Below are 19,450 nucleotides of genomic sequence, written 5' to 3'. Positions count from 1 at the left end.
CTAAAGTTGCACACACTGTGACTTAGTAGTATGTGTTGCATCAAAGACTCCAGGGTGACTAGGCAACGTCTGAGTGGTTGACGCTTTCATTGCAGGCTGTGTACAAGGCTGATCTTGAGTGGCTGAGAGGCATTGGCTGGGTTCCCATTGGCTCTGTAGAGGTCGAGAAGGTGAAGAGAGCAGGGGAAATCCTGAGTGACAGGAAATATCGCCAGCCTGCAGACCAGCTCAAGTTCACCTGTATTACAGACACCCCTGAAATCGTCCTGGCAAAGAATAATGCCATCACCATGAGCAAGGTGAGTCCCTAGAGGTTTTTCTGCCACCCGAGCCAGGCCACCCAGGGACTTGGCCTGTGGTGTTGGAAACGGCCTGATGAGTCAGGGGGCAACAGTCAGGAAAGGGTCCGCTTCCTCAGCCTCCTGCAGAATGACTGCAGGAATTCTTGCTAGCTCTCTATGCTTTGCTCCAACTATACCCTCTAACCATGTATACATGTGGAGTCTGAAGTGATCTCCTACACCAACGCGCCTGCCCTCTGACCTGCCCCTGCGTGGACCACTGGCACGGCTGGAGCAGACAGAGGCCTCTGGTTCTCTTGGTCCGTGTTCCATGCAACAGCTTAGTTGCCTTTTGCTCTGTTGACTTAGGCTGTGAAAATGCACTTTTGAAACTGAGTTGTCATTGTTGCTTGCAGTATCAGGACACAAAAGTCCCATCTGTCTCTTTATCCTTTATCAAACCAGTGGGTACATTAACATTTCATTGAATTGAACTTATGTGAATTCTCCTAACTCTGCCGAGATGTCTTTCAGTCATTCTGGAAGTGAAAGAGTTAATAGAATAAAACTCTAGAAACTAACCATACCCATCTAGGACAACCACAAAGAAGAATACACACACACACACACACACACACAGAGAGAGAGAGAGAGAGAGAGAGAGAGAGTGTGTCAAACAGACACACAGACAATCTACTATCACCCAAGGCAATTTACATACCATAATATCTTAAGAACCACCAAAAGATATCGTCATTCACTTTTAAATGGGCACGTGAAGAGCACACACCCTTCTCAAGAGTCCTCAGCTTATAGTAAGTCAGGTCGAGCCTCATCCTGCGGCTGATTTCTCTGTGTTTGATCTGTGCTGTTTTGAAGATGTGTAACCCAATGCCCCTCCAGAGATTTTGAGGAAGATCAGGGTTTCACTGGGTGAAACCGATTCATAGCTAGACCACTGTATTGGTTTATGAGAGCTCTAGGGTCATGTTTCCATGTTAACATGTTTTACTGATTGCTACCTAACCAGGCTTTATTTGTAGTAAATTTGGTGACTGTAATGTTACTGGCTTCTACAGAAGGTTTTATTTTTCTTTCTCCACAGCATTTATACACAGAGGCTTGGGATGCTGACAAAGCCTCCATCCATGTCATGCCAGACACCCCTGAAATCCTGCTGGCCAAGAGCAATTCTGCCAATATCAGCCAAGTAAGAGATGCCCTTGGGTGTTGCTTAAGCCTTCATAGAAACCGTTAAAGTAAATTTTCACCTTACTAGTGTCTTCTCTGAGAGTGGCCTACTGGGTTTCTAAACTCCATTTGCTGTTGTATTTTCCTTTCTACCTAGAAACTATATACCAAGGGGTGGGACGAATCAAAGATGAAGGACTATGACCTGAGAGAGGATGCTATTTCCATCAAAAGTGCCAAGGCCTCCAGGGACATTGCCAGTGATGTGAGTTCCTTCCCTTAAGATTCTGTGCTTTCCGTAGTGCTGAGAATCCAATAGTCTGGCTAGTGGACCACTTTGTAATTGCTATGTGCCTTTCCCCGGACCTTGCCCCTGGTTTTTGCAGAGAGTACGTTTTGGAATTGAATTGGCTGCAAGGAAAGTTCTCAACAATGAGAATGTATCAATCGTTACAGTCTCTTAAATTTAATTTATTCTATATCGTGCGTGTGTTCCTGTATGTATATCCATGCAACATGTGAATATTGTATTCAAGGAGCCCTGAAGAGGGCTGCAGATCCCCCTAGTGAGTCGGCATGTAGGTACTGGGAATAACACCTTGTCTTCTGGAAGAACAACCAATACTCTTAACCACTGAGCCATCTCTTCAGCCCTGTTATTTTCACGATAGCATAAAAATGTAAACATCGTACTGGACTGCCAGGAAGCTAAGGTTTGAAATTCTTGTACATTTCGTGTGACTTAAACCTGTTTTTTTTTTTTCTGAACCTGTTTCTGGCATTTTAGTACAAATATAAGGAAGCCTATGAAAAACAGAAGGGCCACCACATTGGAGCCCAGTGTGTTGAAGACGATCCCAGGATTGTGTGCGCCATGCATGCAGGGAAGATTCACAGTGACAGGGAGTACAAGAAGGAATTCCAGAAATGGAAGACCAAGTTCAGCAGCCCGGTGGACATGCTCGGCTTGGTGCTGGCCAGGAAGTGCCAGACTCTGGTCAGCGACATTGACTACAGGAACTACCTTCATAACTGGACTTGCCTGCCTGACCAGAACGACATTATTCAAGCAAAGAAGGCCTATGAACTGCAGAGTGATGTATGTAACATTCACTGGGGAAAAGGGATGAAGGACGTGGGACTCTTTGTTCGTTGTTCAACCAGGACCGCTGAGTATAGATGGGTGGCCTATGTACAACCCAGGGAAGAATCATTCACACTGTTAATACCTAGATGCAAAGCCTTACTGTGGTCATATCTTTTATTTCCAAACAATTTTTTCATGTCATTTGTAATTTCTAGCAAATCAACCAGATATAGCAAATCTGAACACTAGAGAATAATTATCACCAGTTCCAAAACACTAAACACTATATGAGTCATTTATCACAGGATTAAAATGGAAAGAGATTCAACATAAGTTCCCTTTAAATCTTTTCAATTACATAATTGTTTTAAACTTTCAAATAATTATATTGTGGCATTCATAAATACTATTAATATAGAAAGTAGAAATAACTATGCTTTTGCAAGTGACTTTTGTCGTCGGTATTAAAACCCCTGAATCCTGTAAGAACAAAGTTCTTCCTTGTGAAGAACCAACATTCTCCTTGCTTCCCGCCTCTTTCCTCAAACCCTTGGGTCTTCAGCCAGCGGAGGGGGGTGTGTCTAACATTCAGAACACTTTGCTCTGACATCTTGGCAGAGTGTGTACAAAGCAGATCTGGAGTGGCTGCGTGGCATTGGCTGGATACCAGAAGGCTCCGTGGAAATGACCAGAGTGAAGGGCGCCCAAGACCTTGTGAATGAGAGATTGTATAGGACACGGCCAGAAGCCTTGAAGTTCACCTCCATTGTGGACACTCCAGAAGTTGTCCTGGCAAAAGCCAATTCTCTGCAAATGAGTGAGGTAAGAGCCGTCCAACTACTGAGCTTCCGTGTTTCTGAACACAGTGTTCAGATGATGGTAGAGAAAGCTGAGGAAACAGACTGTTCTCTTCAAAGAACTCCACTGAGCCAAGCAACCAGAGCTTCCAGGGACTAAGCCACTACCCAAAGACTATACATGGACTGACCCTGGGCTCCAACCTCATAGGTAGCAATGAACAGCCTAGTAAGAGCACCAGTGGCAGGGGAAGCCCTTGGTCCTGCCAAGACTGAACACCCAGTGAACGTGATTGTTGGGGGGAGGGCAGTAATGGGGGGAGGATGGGGAGGGAAACACCCGTATAGAAGGGGGGAGGGGTTAGGGGAATGTTGGCCTAGAAACTGGGAAAGGGAATAACAATTGAAATGTAAATAAGAAATACTCAAGTTGGGGTTGGGGATTTAGCTCAGTGGTAGAGCGCTTGCCTAGGAAGTGCAAGGCCCTGGGTTCGGTCCCCAGCTCCGAAAAAAAGAAAAGAAAAATAAATAAATAAATAAATAAATAAATAAATAAATAAATAAATAAAAAAGAACTCCATTGAGGGTGCAAGTCTGAGGCTCTCTTAACTAGCTTAATGCAGTCACATTGAAAGTAGAACTCGATGGGGGAACAGGTCTTTCCCTTCTCAAGGGGACTTTAAAGCACTTAACTGAAAGATCTCACTCCATAGCTATTCAAGGAATTAAGTATTTAACTCTTATTAGTACTAAAATGTAGGACACGATACTATGTAATCGTGTAGTGTTGCATGAGTCAAGATTTCCCAGAGAAACAGGTCCAGAGGGATCTATCTACAAATGTATGTGTAGAAAAAAGAGATTCAAACTTTAAGAAAATGGCTCTACGCAGGCTGGCAATTCCAGAATCTGCAAGACAGATTAGCGGGATGGAGACCCAGGGAAGAATGACTGCTCGATGCCATGGGTGGTCTGCTGACAGAGTTCTTCTCCATGTGGGGAGTTAGAGTATTACAGCCTTCAACCGATGGATGAGGCCCGTCCACATGATGGGGAGCATTTTGTGTTATTTGAAGTCTACTGAATAATGTCAGGCTCTATGTCTGAGTACCACTGCTTATTTGAATTAAAGGATCAAATCAGCCATTATAAGTACAGATGGAAACATTTGATTTTTAAATAAAATTGTTGCCAAGGCTTAAGGTTTCCGATATCCATTCTCTGCTGCTGAGTTAAAGGGCTGTTTCCTTTTGGTCCACAGAGGCTGTACCAGGAAGCCTGGAATAAAGATAAAACCAACATCAGCATTCCCTTGGACACTCCAGCGATGCTGCAGGCCCAGATCAATGCCTTGCAGATTAGCAACGTAAGAGAAAGAAGCATGGAGTGCAAAAGCCTTTATCTCCTAGATAATTAGTAATGCCCATGGATTTTACTGCTATATTTTCCCCTTAGCGTCCCTAGAAAGAAGTTCTGTCTTTTGAGAGGTTAGCATAACTGCATGGCTGAGTGCCTAGACTATAGATGCTCTTTCTCTACAGCCTTGCCACCATCTTCCCATAGCCAGTGTCCGTGTCTTAATACTTAAATCCTAGTCAAGCACCCCGTGTTCAACAGCATCTACTGTCATCTCAGGCATTCTGGTAACATCTTTTTGTTTGACATCCCAAAGTCAAGTAATAGACAAGGGGAATTTTTGATCGTATTCAAAGAGCAAGAGATAATATTACATTCCCTCATCAAAAAAACTCCTGAGCTTTGGGCAGTGGTGGCGCACAGCTTTAATCCTAGTTGTGGGGAGGCAGACGCAGATGGTTTGGTCTTTGTGAGGATGGTGTGGTCTCCAGAGTGAGTCCTGGGAGAGCCCGGGCTACACAAAGAAACCCTGACTCAAAAAGAACAAGGGGGCAGTGAAGAGGAGAAAAGTCTAAGTTAAAGGGCAAAGGGGCAAAATGAAAGGAAAACCCCCGATGGGTCTTCCTGGACCTTAATAGAGCATCCCTGGCTTCGCCGTTCGTTCTGACATCTCCGTACATTTGGGCAGGGAGATAGCGTCAAAAACACATCAGGTTGACGACAGTAGGTGCTCAGCCATTGATACCGCTCGATGCTCAGCTTTAAGTCTTACATCAGAGGTTCCCTCTACTGCAAAGTAAACACCCAACCTCAAAGGACCCCAGAGACGAATGTCTTTCTTACACCACCATTACATCATGGTCACGATGTCTGGTATGTCTGATAGGAGTCTGTCTTTATTTCCTAAACAAACCTGTGTTCTGGCTCACTAGAAACTCTACCAAAAAGACTGGGATGAAGCCAAGCAGAAAGGCTACGACTTAAGAGCAGACGCCATTGAAATCAAGCACGCCAAAGCCTCCAGGGAGATCGCCAGTGAGGTAACTTCCTTCTCTTGGCTTTGGGGTTTTCTCCTCTGGAAAACAAAGACTTTTTTTTTCAAGAGTCTCGTTCTCTTATCATAATCCATGCAAACAATCACATTTTATCTTGGGCTGCAGGCATTCTTTACTTGAAACATTAATGGGAATAAAAATGTTACAGTTAAAATAAGTATGGTGGACATAATTTCTGCCTTGATTTTTCAACAAGGAAACATCATAAAAATACTTTTACAATTTTTGGATGAAAACTCAGGAACCAATACGATATCATTTTATCCCCCAAAATATTTCTGGCATTCTTCACAGTATAAATGAAGATCATGCCTTACACCCCTTAAGACTTGAAATCATATTTTATATCAAGTATTTTATGCTAGAGGCTTCTGCGTAACGTCTCAGTGATATTTTCAAGTTTGCTTCTCGCTAATTTAAAATTTGCTCTCAGTAACACCATTATCCTCTAAACTGTCCCATGCTCCCAGCTCCAACTTTGAAACACTCCTTCCTTAAATCGGGCATGCAGGCATCTGTCTTTTAATCCCAGCACTAAGGAGGCAGAGGCAGGTAGATCTGAGTTCAAAGCCAGCCTGGTCTACAGAGTGAGTTCCAGGGCAGCCAGGGCTACGCAGAAAAACCCTGTCTCAAAAAAACAAACCAACCAACCAAAACAATGACAAAGTGCTCCTCCATCCTTCCTCTGGGCCCAGTCTTGGAGTTACCTGCACACACAGTCCTCCTCAGTGCTCAGTTTTACCTCTTAACCACCCACACCTTCATCCCCGTTTTCTCCCTTTGATCTGAATATTTCCAAGCTGTCTAAATACAAGAGAAAAAAAAAGGCACCATCTTCCTCCACGGCTTATCAGGTGAAAGCTCTTGTCCACAGACATCTCCCGCCACCAGTGATCTTGCTTTATTAAAAATGTGTGTTTCTTCCCATCTCTAAAACCATGCCAATGACTCTTCCCTACCTTCAGGTCCCTTCGGCACCCTGGGGGGTCTGTCTGACTGAACCCTCCCCTTGCCCAGCAACCTTATTACCCCCCTCTACTGTCTTTCTTTTGAATTATAGGATATTGGAGGATCCATCTCACAACAGCACTAGGAGACTTAACTGTGATTAAAATTGCCACTGTTTATTTTTGAACGTAAAAAAATTCACCACTTTGGTATAGAAAAACCTCACACATCTGAAGCTCTAATAGTAGGTCTGGCAAACAGTGTTTGCTCAGAAATGTTAGGTTTTTGCATTATTTTAATTCACCATAATGTTTTCTTCCTGATTCATTCATCTGCCTAAAATAGCCCTGGTTTCTTCTAAATCAAATACATAATGGCTTCCAGGGTGGAGCCAATTTGCATTAAGATTAAGATTCTGAAATCACTTAAAGAAAAATATAAAATACATTTTTGTCTTTTGCTCTGTTTCCCCCCCCCCCCACAATTTTAGTACAAATACAAAGAAGGTTACCGAAAGCAGCTAGGCCATCACGTGGGTTTCCGTAGCCTGCAGGATGACCCCAAGTTGGTATGGTCTATACACGCTGCTAAGATCCAGAGTGACAGAGAGTACAAGAAGGCCTATGAGAAGTCGAAAGGCATTTACAACACGCCCTTGGACATGATGTCAATCGTTCAAGCCAAGAAATGCCAAGTCCTGGTCAGCGACGTTGACTATCGCAATTACCTGCACCAGTGGACGTGCCTGCCGGATCAGAACGACGTGATCCAGGCTAAGAAAGCCTACGAGCTGCAGAGCGATGTGAGTGTGTGTTAGCCTCCGGGGAGATGGAATGTGTACGTTTAACTGTAGTATATGCTCCAGGGGCATCATTCGGGCAGCAATCTAAGACCCAAGGCATTCTGCTCAGCTCATGGTAATCATAGAAGCCATCCCAACATGAAGGATACTTGATGACGACAGGATCCTATTCACCAAGATTTAGGGGGGAAAATCAGTCTTACTCTGTGTAATTAAACAGAAAGTTTCAGTCCCCCAGTTCTGACCTTTGCGTGATCTGATATCCACATTACAGAAACAGATAAAAGCATATGGAAATATTAGTTTAACTCAAGTGACACATGTAGAAAATAATATGGAATTATTTCCTTACTATACATACATCTAAAGGGCTCCTTCCCTGGTATTCCTACAACTGTTATTCTCTGTGGCTCATGAAAGACACACTTCAAGTACTAAGCACAAAATCTCAACCTAATACAAAAATAAAAACTACATGCCAGTGTCATCTATGGTTCTAGCCATTGCTGTCTGTCATCCCACCGAGTGCCACTTGTGAGCTACGCTCTAGTTGCCACAGGAGGCTGTGAACTTCTCCTGAAGACAGGTGGCAGAGATATAACATGCAATGATTCAAGTTTAATCCAAATGATGTCTGGCCGACGTGAACAGGGCTTATGGTGGTCTTCCAAAGTCAAGTTCTCCTGGCTGACCTGCGTGTTTGCCACTGTGTGTTTCTCCCCTCCACACAGAATGTGTACAAGTCAGACCTGGAATGGATGAAGGGTATCGGATGGTTGACGGAGGGTTCTGTGGATGTGATGAGAGTGAAGAATGCTCAGAATCTTTTGAATGAAAGGTTGTATCGCATAAAGCCTGAGGCCTACAAGTTCACGAGCATCGTCGACACCCCAGAGGTGATCCTGGCGAAGACGAATGCCCTGCAAATCAGTGAGGTGAGCTGGTGTGGTGTTTCCAAGGCAGGTCTCAATCAAGGGGAGTTTGGTTTGCGAACCTCCAGTTGCCAGTAGGATCTGGGGCCCAGCTGAGTCCAGATGTTCACAGTCAGTTCAGCTGGGTCCAGATGTTCACAGTCAGTTCAGCTGAGTCCAGATGTTCACAGTCAGTTCAGCTGGGTCCAGATGTTCGCAGTCAGTTCAGCTGGGTCCAGATGTTCACAGTCAGTTCAGCTGGGTCCAGATGTTCGCAGTCAGTTCAGCTGGGTCCAGATGTTCACAGTCAGTTCAGCTGGGTCCAGATGTTCGCAGTCAGTTCAGCTGGGTCCAGATGTTCGCAGTCAGTTCAGCTGGGTCCAGATGTTCGCAGTCAGTTCAGCTGGGTCCAGATGTTCACAGTCAGTTCAGCTGGGTCCAGATGTTCGCAGTCAGTTCAGCTGGGTCCAGATGTTCACAGTCAGTTCAGCTGGGTCCAGATGTTCACAGTCAGTTCAGCTGGGTCCAGATGTTCACAGTCAGTTCAGCTGGGTCCAGATGTTCACAGTCAGTTCAGCTGGGTCCAGATGTTCACAGTCAGTTCAGCTGGGTCCAGATGTTCACAGTCAGTTCAGCTGGGTCCAGATGTTCACAGTCAGTTCAGCTGGGTCCAGATGTTCGCAGTCAGTTCAGCTGGGTCCAGATGTTCACAGTCAGTTCAGCTGGGTCCAGATGTTCACAGTCAGTTCAGCTGGGTCCAGATGTTCGCAGTCAGTTCAGCTGGGTCCAGATGTTCACAGTCAGTTCAAGACAGCTGGGTCCAGATTCTGACACACATTTTAATTGCATTTGAGGATGCAAACTGAAACACTGCTTAACACTTTAATCATAAAATTGTCACCGATTTGTGGCTGTTTAATCATGACATCGTCTGAGAAGTCCCAGGGCAGTGCCATCTTTAGACATCATGACAGATACTTTGTCTAAGAAAGCGAAGTCCTAATTAGTTCTGTATGTTATCAGAATTTCTATAGTATAGACTTCAGAGTCACGTAATTGCATGTGGTAATTGGACAAGTATCTCTATTACCATATTTAAATTTACATTGTATTATATATGAATTATTCATGAAGTTATTTGGTATTTGTAAATAAAAATACTGTATATATACATTTATATTATCCTCTATATGTATATATATGTATAATATAGAGGATAATATAAATGTATATATATGGAACAGCCAACAGTAACTCTTAATTTTAAATGGAATTCATGTGGTTAGTGACTTTCTAACCTGCCATACTTTTCACATTACCAGCCATTGTATCGTGATGCCTGGGACAAAGAGAAGGCCAACGTGAATGTGCCAGCTGACACCCCTGTGATGTTGCAGTCCAAACTGAATGCCATCCAGATTAGCAATGTAAGAGTCTCTAGGATTTGGTTCACAGAAGTCTGTCTCCCAAACTTTTCCTTCCTTTATATCCAACAAACGTTAGGCAGAAAGCACGGCCCTTTTATTTCTAGTTTTTAAGATCCTAGATGTCTGTATGTCTCTCTCCATTTTTTATAGGGTAGATATATGTTCTTGTTGAAAAGGCAATGGTTTCTCAAAACTAAAACAAAATATAACCTAAAGGTATTTGTGGTGTAATGCTTTCCCTTCCAGTGAACTATCGTTGTTTCTTTCTCCTTTAAATGCCAAGATATGTAAAGTTTTATGATTTTTATTTTATTATTTACTGTCTCCGAAATTTCTGTCATAAGAAAATTATTGGAGATTCCTTTGAATCTTTCATTTTCCATTGAAAATGCATGTGAAATTAAACTCAGTGTGAAACTTGTCTGTCCTAAAAACCTTAAGGAGATTTATGTACAGCAGGACTGTTAGCAGTAGTCCATTTTCTACGACCCTGTAATGTAGGGTTTTATGGTCAGTATAAAATGCCACTTGCTGCTAATAGCTATTCTCCATCAGTAATGACGACTCCGCAGCTCCCTCTTCAGACTGACTGTGGTATTGCAATCCCCATTTGCAGAAACAGTATCAGAAGGCTTGGGAAGACGTCAAGATGACAGGTTATGACATCCGTGCAGATGCCATTGGGATCCAGCATGCCAAGGCCTCTCGGGATATTGCCAGCGACGTAAGAGCACTTTCTTCTCCAGGTTCAACACACTGACTTATTCGCACATAGGGAGTTTGACTTAATTCCTCAGAGTTTAGAGTAGCGTGCCAATATTTTTTTCCTTAGCATATTATTTTAAAATTCCAAATTCCAGAACAACTTGTTCAATGCTTTGCGAGGTCCCTCCACGTGCACCTAGTTCTACAATGCCTATATTTATGCACAAAATTTCTCTTCTACTCGCCCCCAAATCTTTTCAACATCAATTTATTTACAAGAACACACATTTGTTGGATTAGTGAATATTGAAAATTTTATCACCCTGAAGTGTGACACATATATTATTTGTGAATAATTTGAAGCAGTACATGGACAAGTATTTTTTAATACTGAAATTTATTTTACTATAACAAACATGCTGATTATCCTCTATATTATACATTTAAAAGTCGTTTTTAAATATCAGTTTATAATTTCAAAATAAACTTAAGCAATTAATTTCATTTAAAGTGACAGGAAGTACATGGTTGTGTTTGCTTATGACAAAGCATTTGAAAGCAGCTAACAGTGACTGGACCCTGGGGGATGCTGATGAGGCCTGAGGGGAGAAATGTCCAGGAGACAGATCTTATCTTCCAGGTGCCCACAGTGTTTCCAGACACGTGCTCTTAGAAAGCAAGTTGACATAACAAACAGTGCAAAAAAAAATGATGGCGTAAACTTAGGGGGAAATGGTGTCTAAAATAAAGGTGACCCAGGGAAGGCAGGATTGTTGTCTGTGGAAAAACACTGTCTATAGGAAAAGCAAATGTGGAAAACCTGATCTTCCGTCTTGTGCCCACATTCCCCAGTATCTGTACAAGACTGCTTATGAGAAGCAGAAAGGCCATTACATTGGATGTCCCAGTGCCAAGGAAGACCCAAAACTGGTTTGGGCAGCAAACGTGTTGAAGATGCAGAATGACAGGCTGTACAAAAAAGCCTACAATGATCACAAGGCCAAGATCTCCATCCCCGGGGACATGGTGTCCATCAACGCTGCCAAGGAGGGCCAGGCATTGGCAAGCAACGTGGACTATCGGCAGTACCTGCACCAGTGGTCCTGCTTTCCTGACCAGAATGACGTGATCCAAGCCAGGAAAGCCTACGACCTGCAGAGTGATGTAAGTGCCCCCCTGGGAAGAAGTCCGTCTGTGGCTTGGCATTCTTAGCCAGCCAGTGCTCTAGAAAGCCTAAGTCTCCCCATGTGAGCACACCCCTTTACTGTTTTGCCAGAGTTATTGATTGACTGTGTTGTGGCTAGATTTGTTTGGGAGATTCTGATTTTTCACTGATAAGGTGCTACCAGAATTTCTCTGGAGATTTGCTGAGGTGCTTAACACATACGGTTCGTTCGATGAAAGACTGTCACGGCCCTTCAGCTATACACTGAAGAACAATAGGGCTGTCTTCCTGGGAATTAATTTCAAAGGTTAGGGACGTGCTTGGAACTCACCTATTTCCCTAAACAAGATGTTCTTGGCATCACAGTGTTTATCTCAGCCAAAACATTTTTAGATTTATTCATATGACAATTCAATTTTTCTAAAAAGTGATAGATCCTATAAGGTTACGAGTTTCTTCTTTAAATTATTTACTTGTTCATTTTATGTGTATGGGTATTTTGTCTGCATATATTTCTGCACACCATGTCTGTGCCTGGTGCCCACAGAGGCACTGGGACTAGAGTTATACACGGTTTTCAGCTGCCATGGGGGTGCTGGGATTGAACTTGTATCTTCTGGAAGAACACCAAGTGCTCTTAACCACTGCCCCATCTTTCCAGCCCAAAGCTATATATTTCTTGTGTAGAATGGACGTCTTCTTTTAATTTTCTGAACTCGGCTTCCTTTTCAAAGATGCTTATTAAATATTGGATGAGATGTTAGAGGTGGTATGCCTATAAATGATTTGGGTGGCCTGGTGACAGATGTAGATTGGTTTCAGCACAAACTGAGTTAGTATATTGAGGGATGTGTTTAAATCACCTTCTTTAAAGATGGGACCCAGAACTGTGAATTTTGGAGTGGTCTTATGTAAACGCCACAGTGTATGACATCAGTGTATGACATCATCCTTTGGAGATTTTCTAGTATTTTCAGCCTCTTACTCCCACCTGACATTTGTGTCCTGTAGCTAGTTATTAAAATACCCTTTCTAACCAATGGCTTTTATATTAATTGCTGGTGTTTTAACAGTAGAACAGTTTAATCTGCTTAGCTTTTACATGTGGTGTGATAATCAAGAATATGCCAGATCCCAGTTGGAAGAGAGGGACTATCTTAGATAAAAGAAAAGTCAAGTAAGGCCAAAATTGTGCAGTCAGTTTTGAATTCTTAATTATCCTTCTAAAAATACTTATTAAGTGTGCCATGAACCAGGCATTGTCTTAGCACAAAAGATGTGACGGCAAATAACGAAGGAAAAGCAACGGTGGCTCTTGAGGTGAGGGGGTTCACAGTGATACAGAAACGCTTGCTAACGAGAGTGCCGTGAAAGTGAAACGGCTCGGAACGCGAGATCTGAGGCACTGTGGAACATTCCTTGGGAGGGGTGCTGATTTAGCCGGCTTATGATGGCGAAGGGGTCACAGAGACACTCAGAGATGGCCCCTGTGATCAGTAGAGAGGGAATAGGTGAAGGAGGTCGGAAGAGTACATGGTGACCAGCACTGGATCAAAGTCCATGATGATGATGTCCTTGATCCTGAGACCAGTGGGAGCTATAGGAGGGGGATTTAGTAGTGCCAGGTTTGAGCTGAAGACTTTGAAAAGGCCATTCTGGTTCTGCAGAGAGCCATTCTTACAGCTTTGAAACTCTACGTTGGCTAGTGCCACGATCACCTAGATATCAGTCAGAAATCATCCATGCATACGTCCAATGCTTCCGCACCTGTGCACAGGCGCCTCAGTGTAGAACCCTGGCACAGGACACGTTGAAAGAAAACACTGCTGTGTATGGGAGGTGGGGTGTGGGAGGGGAGGACTATGTCTGGCAATCGTTCTTTTAAAAGTGTTGCTTGTGAAATATAAAATGCTATATAAGGAAAATGGCTTCCTTACCTTACTGTTACAATCAGAAAGAAGTAATGCTGCTTCTACATGACTGTACCTTCTCCCCCAGGCCATCTACAAGGCTGACTTGGAGTGGCTGCGTGGCATTGGCTGGATGCCAGAAGGCTCTCCTGAAGTACTGAGAGTCAAAAATGCCCAAGAGATCCTCTGCGACAGTGTCTATCGGACCCCCGTGGTGAAGCTCAAGTACACGAGTATTGTGGATACACCGGAAGTTGTCCTTGCTAAGTCAAATGCTGAAAATATTAGTATTGTGAGTCACTATTGTTTTTCTATGTACTTAAAATTGAATTCAAGCTATAGGAAAAAATGTCAATAAATGTAAGAAGCTTCGATAGCATAGTTTTGGTTTCCTGCATTCCAAGACCTAAAATATTAATAGAGTACTAATAATTTCCTTACAAACTTTGAGTAAGTTATGTGCAAAAAAAAAATTCGAGAAACCCTCACCTTAATATAAAAAGATAACCCTGGATTTGACCCTCCCAAAAAAGTGACAAGTTGTTCACTGAAACTAGCAAAATTTTCAACCATCTGATTTCTATTATTTCCTGGTTCCTTCCACAGCCAAAATACAGAGAAGTTTGGGACAAAGATAAAACTTCCATCCACATAATGCCAGACACGCCTGAAATTAATCTCGCTCGAGCAAACGCTCTTAATGTGAGCCATGTAAGTATTGCAACAGACTCCGTCTTGCTCAGAAAGTCCCCCGGCTGCTGCCTCTACATGACCAGGGTATATCTGTGCAGCCAAGGGGGAGAGGATCGTCGATGGCCAAGAGCAAGGAGCAGAGCAGAAAGCCCAGGAACCAAGCCAGTTACTAGTGAGCCAATAGCCACAGGACAAAGGGGAGAGGAAAGAATAAAGAAATGCACAGGCTAGAAAAGGGACATAGGGGAAGGCTCAGACTTAAAATAGTATTTGAAAAAAATATATAGGCTAATTGCAAAACCTGTGAGATATTTCTTAGGGAAATAGAAATTACCAAAATGACTCTGCAAAAATCTAGAAAGCACATAGCAACAAAAGGAGTTTTATTAATTGCTTTGTCATCTAGTGCCAAGATCCTTCTAATCATTTCATAGGATTCCTTCGGAATTATAGGTAATCGACTACTGGCGAACCTCATACAAGAAGGGAGGCGTCATAGGCACCAAAGCTTGCTACAGATTGGAAACTGCTGGGCAATAACAACAGGGAAAGCTGTGAGACGTTAATAAGTCCAATTCAGCAGCGTGCTCAAGTGATAGGATGCAAGCAAGGGTCCAGGAATAGCAAGGGGTCCCATACCAGCCAAAAACATAGATACAGTAAGACATGAGGGAAAAAAACATGTGTACCTTAGTATATTGCATGCAATATCCATTCTTGTTCTTCAATAAAACCCTAGTGAAATGAAGAAATTAAGTTAATTTAGATGTGACATTCCAAATCTGTCTGAAAGCAAAGGCCAGTGCATCAGCTGTCCACTCAGCACCGATTTGACATTAACTAGGTGATCAAGTAAAGCCTCTCATTGATAACACAGGAGGAAGAATGATAAATGAAAGCAGGTACAAAAAAGGCCAAATTATTCTCTGCAGAAGCCGTGCTAAGCCCACAAGAGAACAGGGACAGCCCGCTGGCTAGTGAGAAAGATTCAGTTACGTGATTAGCTATACATTTCAAGAGAGGATCATGACAGATGCCATCATAACCCAGAAATTGCCTGTGGGTAGAATAAGTATGACCCATTAAAAGGGGGTTCCGATCTGGAACATTTATTTTCTTTGTGAGGGAACGAGTCAGCCAAGCAAAAGTTCCTCTCCATGTGTTCAGCTCTGTCAGCCCTGCTGCAGTGAGCTACGCGGAGGTGAATGTTCTGGAACTTGGGAGAACAGTGCAACTGGAGGGCACGCACGGGTGTCTCGGGGGTTGGAGATCCAGTATCAGTGCCATAGTGTGGGACGCTCTTGGGGAATTTCTATACCACAGTGAAGATGCTTCTTTTATTCAGTTCGTAGCCATTTGGACAGAGGAGTTCTGAAAGGTCACATGTGCTTGTTTTTAATATGACAGAGTTCTCATGTGAGAATTCTAGAACCTTATCGTGAATATCACGGTTGCAAATTAGCAGAGTGTGCTAAGAGCAAACTTAGGGGAATAATGACAGTGGCTCACGTGGCAGAGAATCAGATGCCTCATTGCAATGCAAACCGCAATGTCCATTTTCTTTTCATGGGACATTACTGTCATTATAACTGATAAGGTCTGCTATTCACGATGGCGTCCATCATTAGACCAGTAGTCCTCAGCCTGTGGGCTGTGATCCCTTTGGAGTTGTATATCAGATATCCTGCATATCAGATATTTACATTATGATTCATGACAGTAGCATAATTACAGTTATGAAGGAGCAACAAGATAATGTTATGGTTGGGGATCACCAGGACATGAGGATCTTTATAAAAGGGTAGCAACATTAGGAAGGTTGAGAACCACTGATTTAGAAAGTATACCTTCTGCAGAGCAAAAATCGCTATATGCGATTTTATGAATAGCAAAGCAAATTCACCTTAAAGGGACTCAAACTCTATTGGTAAAATGGAGTAATTTTTTTCTTTAGTTAGATAGGGAAGTCAAAACTGTTAAAAGTTTGGAAATATGTCCTTATTCTCAGAGTTATTAGGTGAAGAAGTTAGATCGTATGCTCGGGTTTGTTTCAGTTCATTGACAGAAATTTATTTGACCTTGTAAACAAGAAAGAATAAAAATATAATATGACAATAAATAAGAAAAGCTAAAGACACAAGTAAGGTCAAAGGTAATATGGTGACTTATTTACGTGAATATGCTCTTGAATAATATATTTAAATACGGAGGTCACTTTTTCCTCTTTACAGAAAGCAAATCAATTTTTAAACTAGACCCACCCAAAATTCACACAGACAAAAATCTCAAGTAAAAGTTCATACATACTTAAAAGTATAAAATTCACCTAAAGACTCAGGTATTCCAAATTTAGGACACAATGGATAGCTATGGCACTATCATGTTTTTCTTCACTGTAGAAATCCCCGTGCTGATCAGCAGGGTTTTTAAATTATATGTTTAAATTACTGTCATTTCTGAGTCCTTCTACCATGGCCAATGTAGAATGTAGGCATTAAGATGTGTGTGACTCATGTATGTCTCAGGCACTTACCAGCCAAATGCCATAGCTTTTGATATATCACAGTCCTCAGCCATGCAAAGAAACACATAATGGAGACTCTGGTCTGTCCTTTGCTCTAACCTTTTATGGTAGTTATGGTCATCTGACTTTTAAAGTAGAAAATAAAGACCTTGAAGAGAGTGATACATTACTAATTTATTTCAATTGTAACAACAAAAATATATATCTCAAATATATATATATACACACACATATATATATATATCTCAAATACACACACACACATACACACACACATATATATATACATACATATATATATATATATATATGTCCAGTTGTACTTATCAGATCTAGTATCCTTGAACAGTGTGCGCTATCAGTCATAGACGAGTGGAAAGGTTATATTGGAAAGAACCAATTCAAAAGTGTAAAGCCTCTGCAATTGTAAGAGCAGCAAAGTTGAGCTGAAGATACAGACGGTAGCCTGTAGCGTCTAACTTATCCCACCACTATCTATGCGCTGACACTAAAAGGGAAATGAACCAGGCTTTGGAGACCACATGTCATCTGTGGTTAAGGTCAACAAGAAAGCTGCCTCGTTGGGTCTGGGTCTTGGACTGTAGATACGATTTAACATTCCAGAACAATGGTGTAAATTAAAAAAATAAATAAATAACTTCACCTCTTCTACCCTTTCTCCTCCTCAGAAACTCTACCGTGAGGGGTGGGATGAAGTCAAGATGAGCTGTGATGTCCGGCTGGATGCCATCCCCATCCAGGCTGCCAAGGCCTCCAGGGAGATTGCTAGTGATGTAAGTGAGCCTTTTATACCTCTGAGTGGGTCTTTTCTTTCCAACAATTTCTCTGTGTGTGTCTGAGGACGCTCTATGACCCATCTGCCCTGCTTCTTCATTTCCAGTATAAATACAAGCTTGACCACGAGAAGCAGAAGGGACACTACGTGGGCACCCTCACAGCCAGGGATGACAACAAGATCCGGTGGGCCCTCATCGCTGGCAAGATCCAGAATGAAAGGGAGTACAGGCTGCAGTGGGCCAAATGGAAGACCAAGTTCCAGAGCCCCGTGGACATGCTGTCCATCCTGCATTCCAAGAAGTGCCAGACGCTGGTCAGCGACATTGACTATCGCAATTACCTACACCAGTGGACCTGCATGCCTGACCAGAACGACGTGATTCAGGCCAAGAAAGCCTACGAGCTACAGAGCGACGTGAGTGGACTGTACTGTATCGTTTTCCCGTGACTCCCAGAAAGTTCACAGCATTAAGTGCCTTTGTCACAATTTCATGTCTTTACCCGGCCATGAGTCTGACAATAGTTAGGCCTTGCAGTGTGGCATCAGCATCAACAATGCCAGGAAGGATCTAAACTTCTTGTGAAAAAATGAATGGCAGTGTACATGAGTGTAGGTCATGACAGAAGGACAAAAAAAACCCACCTACTGTGGGAAATCAATGGGAAATTTGTGGAAGTACACGTCTATAATCCTAGCACTTGAGGGTCAGAGGCAAGAGGATTTCTGCACCTTCAAGGTCAGCCTTGGTCTAAACAGAGAGATCCAAGCCAGTGCAATGGACATGTAGTTTGATCCTATTGTGAGGAGGGAAGGGATGAGATGGAATTATTATGGAAAATTATTATCTATAGCATTCATATAACAATCAAGGCTTATATTTAAAAAACTATTAACAATTCATACACAGAATCTAGGCCCAGATACGCTTTTTCCACTGACACAATTGTTCAGAGATCTTGAATTAAGTTGTCGAAATTTCAAATCAGCAAAAGATATTTTTTTTAAGCCTAAGGTTTCCTATTACTCTTGAGAATTCTGAGCCCCAGATAGTGACTGCCACGTGGCAATCATAGCCTCGAGCTGAATTGAGGCTCTCTCAGATTCAACAGAGAGAATGTCATCCTGCTGTGACAACCTGGCCTGGCCACTTGTGTTACATGTCCTGCACCGATGCTCAAATATATCTTCTGTTGCTTCTACACTGTTTACCTTGTGTTTCCTCCTCAGACTAATAGGCTCCAGGAATTAGACTTCTTAAACGGACTCTGGCCTTGTTTTCACAGGCTGTTTACAAGGCTGACTTGGAGTGGTTACGTGGCATTGGGTGGATGCCAAACGATTCTGTCTCTGTCAATCACGCCAAACACGCTGCTGATATCTTCAGCGAGGTAAATCCAAGGCTTTGCCTGGACATTCTGCACATTTCCTTAGGAAATGAGCACAAGACAGGAATCAAAATATAATCACCTTGGGTCAGCATTTAAACTACTTTTTTCAGGGCTGTTAATTTGAGTCAGGCATTTTTCTTTCTTTTTTTTTTTTTATTAACTTGAGTATTTCTTATATACATTTCGAGTGTTATTCCCTTTCCCGGTTTCCGGGCAGACATCCCCCTAATCCCTCCCCCTCCCCTTCTTTATAGGTGTTCCCCTCCCCATCCTCCCCCCATTGCCGCCCTCCCCCCAACAATCTAGTTCACTGGGGGTTCAGTCTTAGCAGGACCCATGGCTTCCCCTTCCACTGGTGCTCTTACTAGAATATTCATTGTTACCTATGAGGTCAGAGTCCAGGGTCAGTCC

At 42.7% G+C, this 19,450-nt stretch overlaps 1 protein-coding gene across 51 annotated transcripts in view; it reads left to right on the top strand.

Moving 5' to 3' along the window:
• Neb (nebulin) overlaps positions 1-19,450 on the top strand; it is a 197,819-nt gene that overhangs the window by 111,696 nt on the left and 66,673 nt on the right. For all 51 annotated transcript variants that reach the window (NM_001419519.1, XM_087651606.1, XM_087651601.1 and 48 more), the window contains 17 exon segments: positions 96-299; positions 1,387-1,491; positions 1,630-1,737; positions 2,260-2,571; positions 3,178-3,381; positions 4,618-4,722; positions 5,645-5,752; positions 7,206-7,517; positions 8,249-8,452; positions 9,751-9,855; positions 10,472-10,579; positions 11,413-11,724; positions 13,724-13,927; positions 14,242-14,346; positions 17,542-17,646; positions 17,754-18,065; positions 18,935-19,039. In NM_001419519.1, coding sequence (NP_001406448.1) covers positions 96-299; positions 1,387-1,491; positions 1,630-1,737; positions 2,260-2,571; positions 3,178-3,381; positions 4,618-4,722; positions 5,645-5,752; positions 7,206-7,517; positions 8,249-8,452; positions 9,751-9,855; positions 10,472-10,579; positions 11,413-11,724; positions 13,724-13,927; positions 14,242-14,346; positions 17,542-17,646; positions 17,754-18,065; positions 18,935-19,039 — 3,018 coding nt within the window.

The sequence above is a fragment of the Rattus norvegicus genome, chromosome 3 (genome assembly GCF_021556685.1).
Source record: "Rattus norvegicus strain SHRSP/BbbUtx chromosome 3, alternate assembly SHRSP_T2T, whole genome shotgun sequence".
In the NCBI taxonomy this organism is placed as follows: domain Eukaryota; kingdom Metazoa; phylum Chordata; class Mammalia; order Rodentia; family Muridae; genus Rattus; species Rattus norvegicus.
Note: the sequence above shows the minus strand (reverse complement) of the source record. Positions and strands in the feature narration are given on the sequence as shown.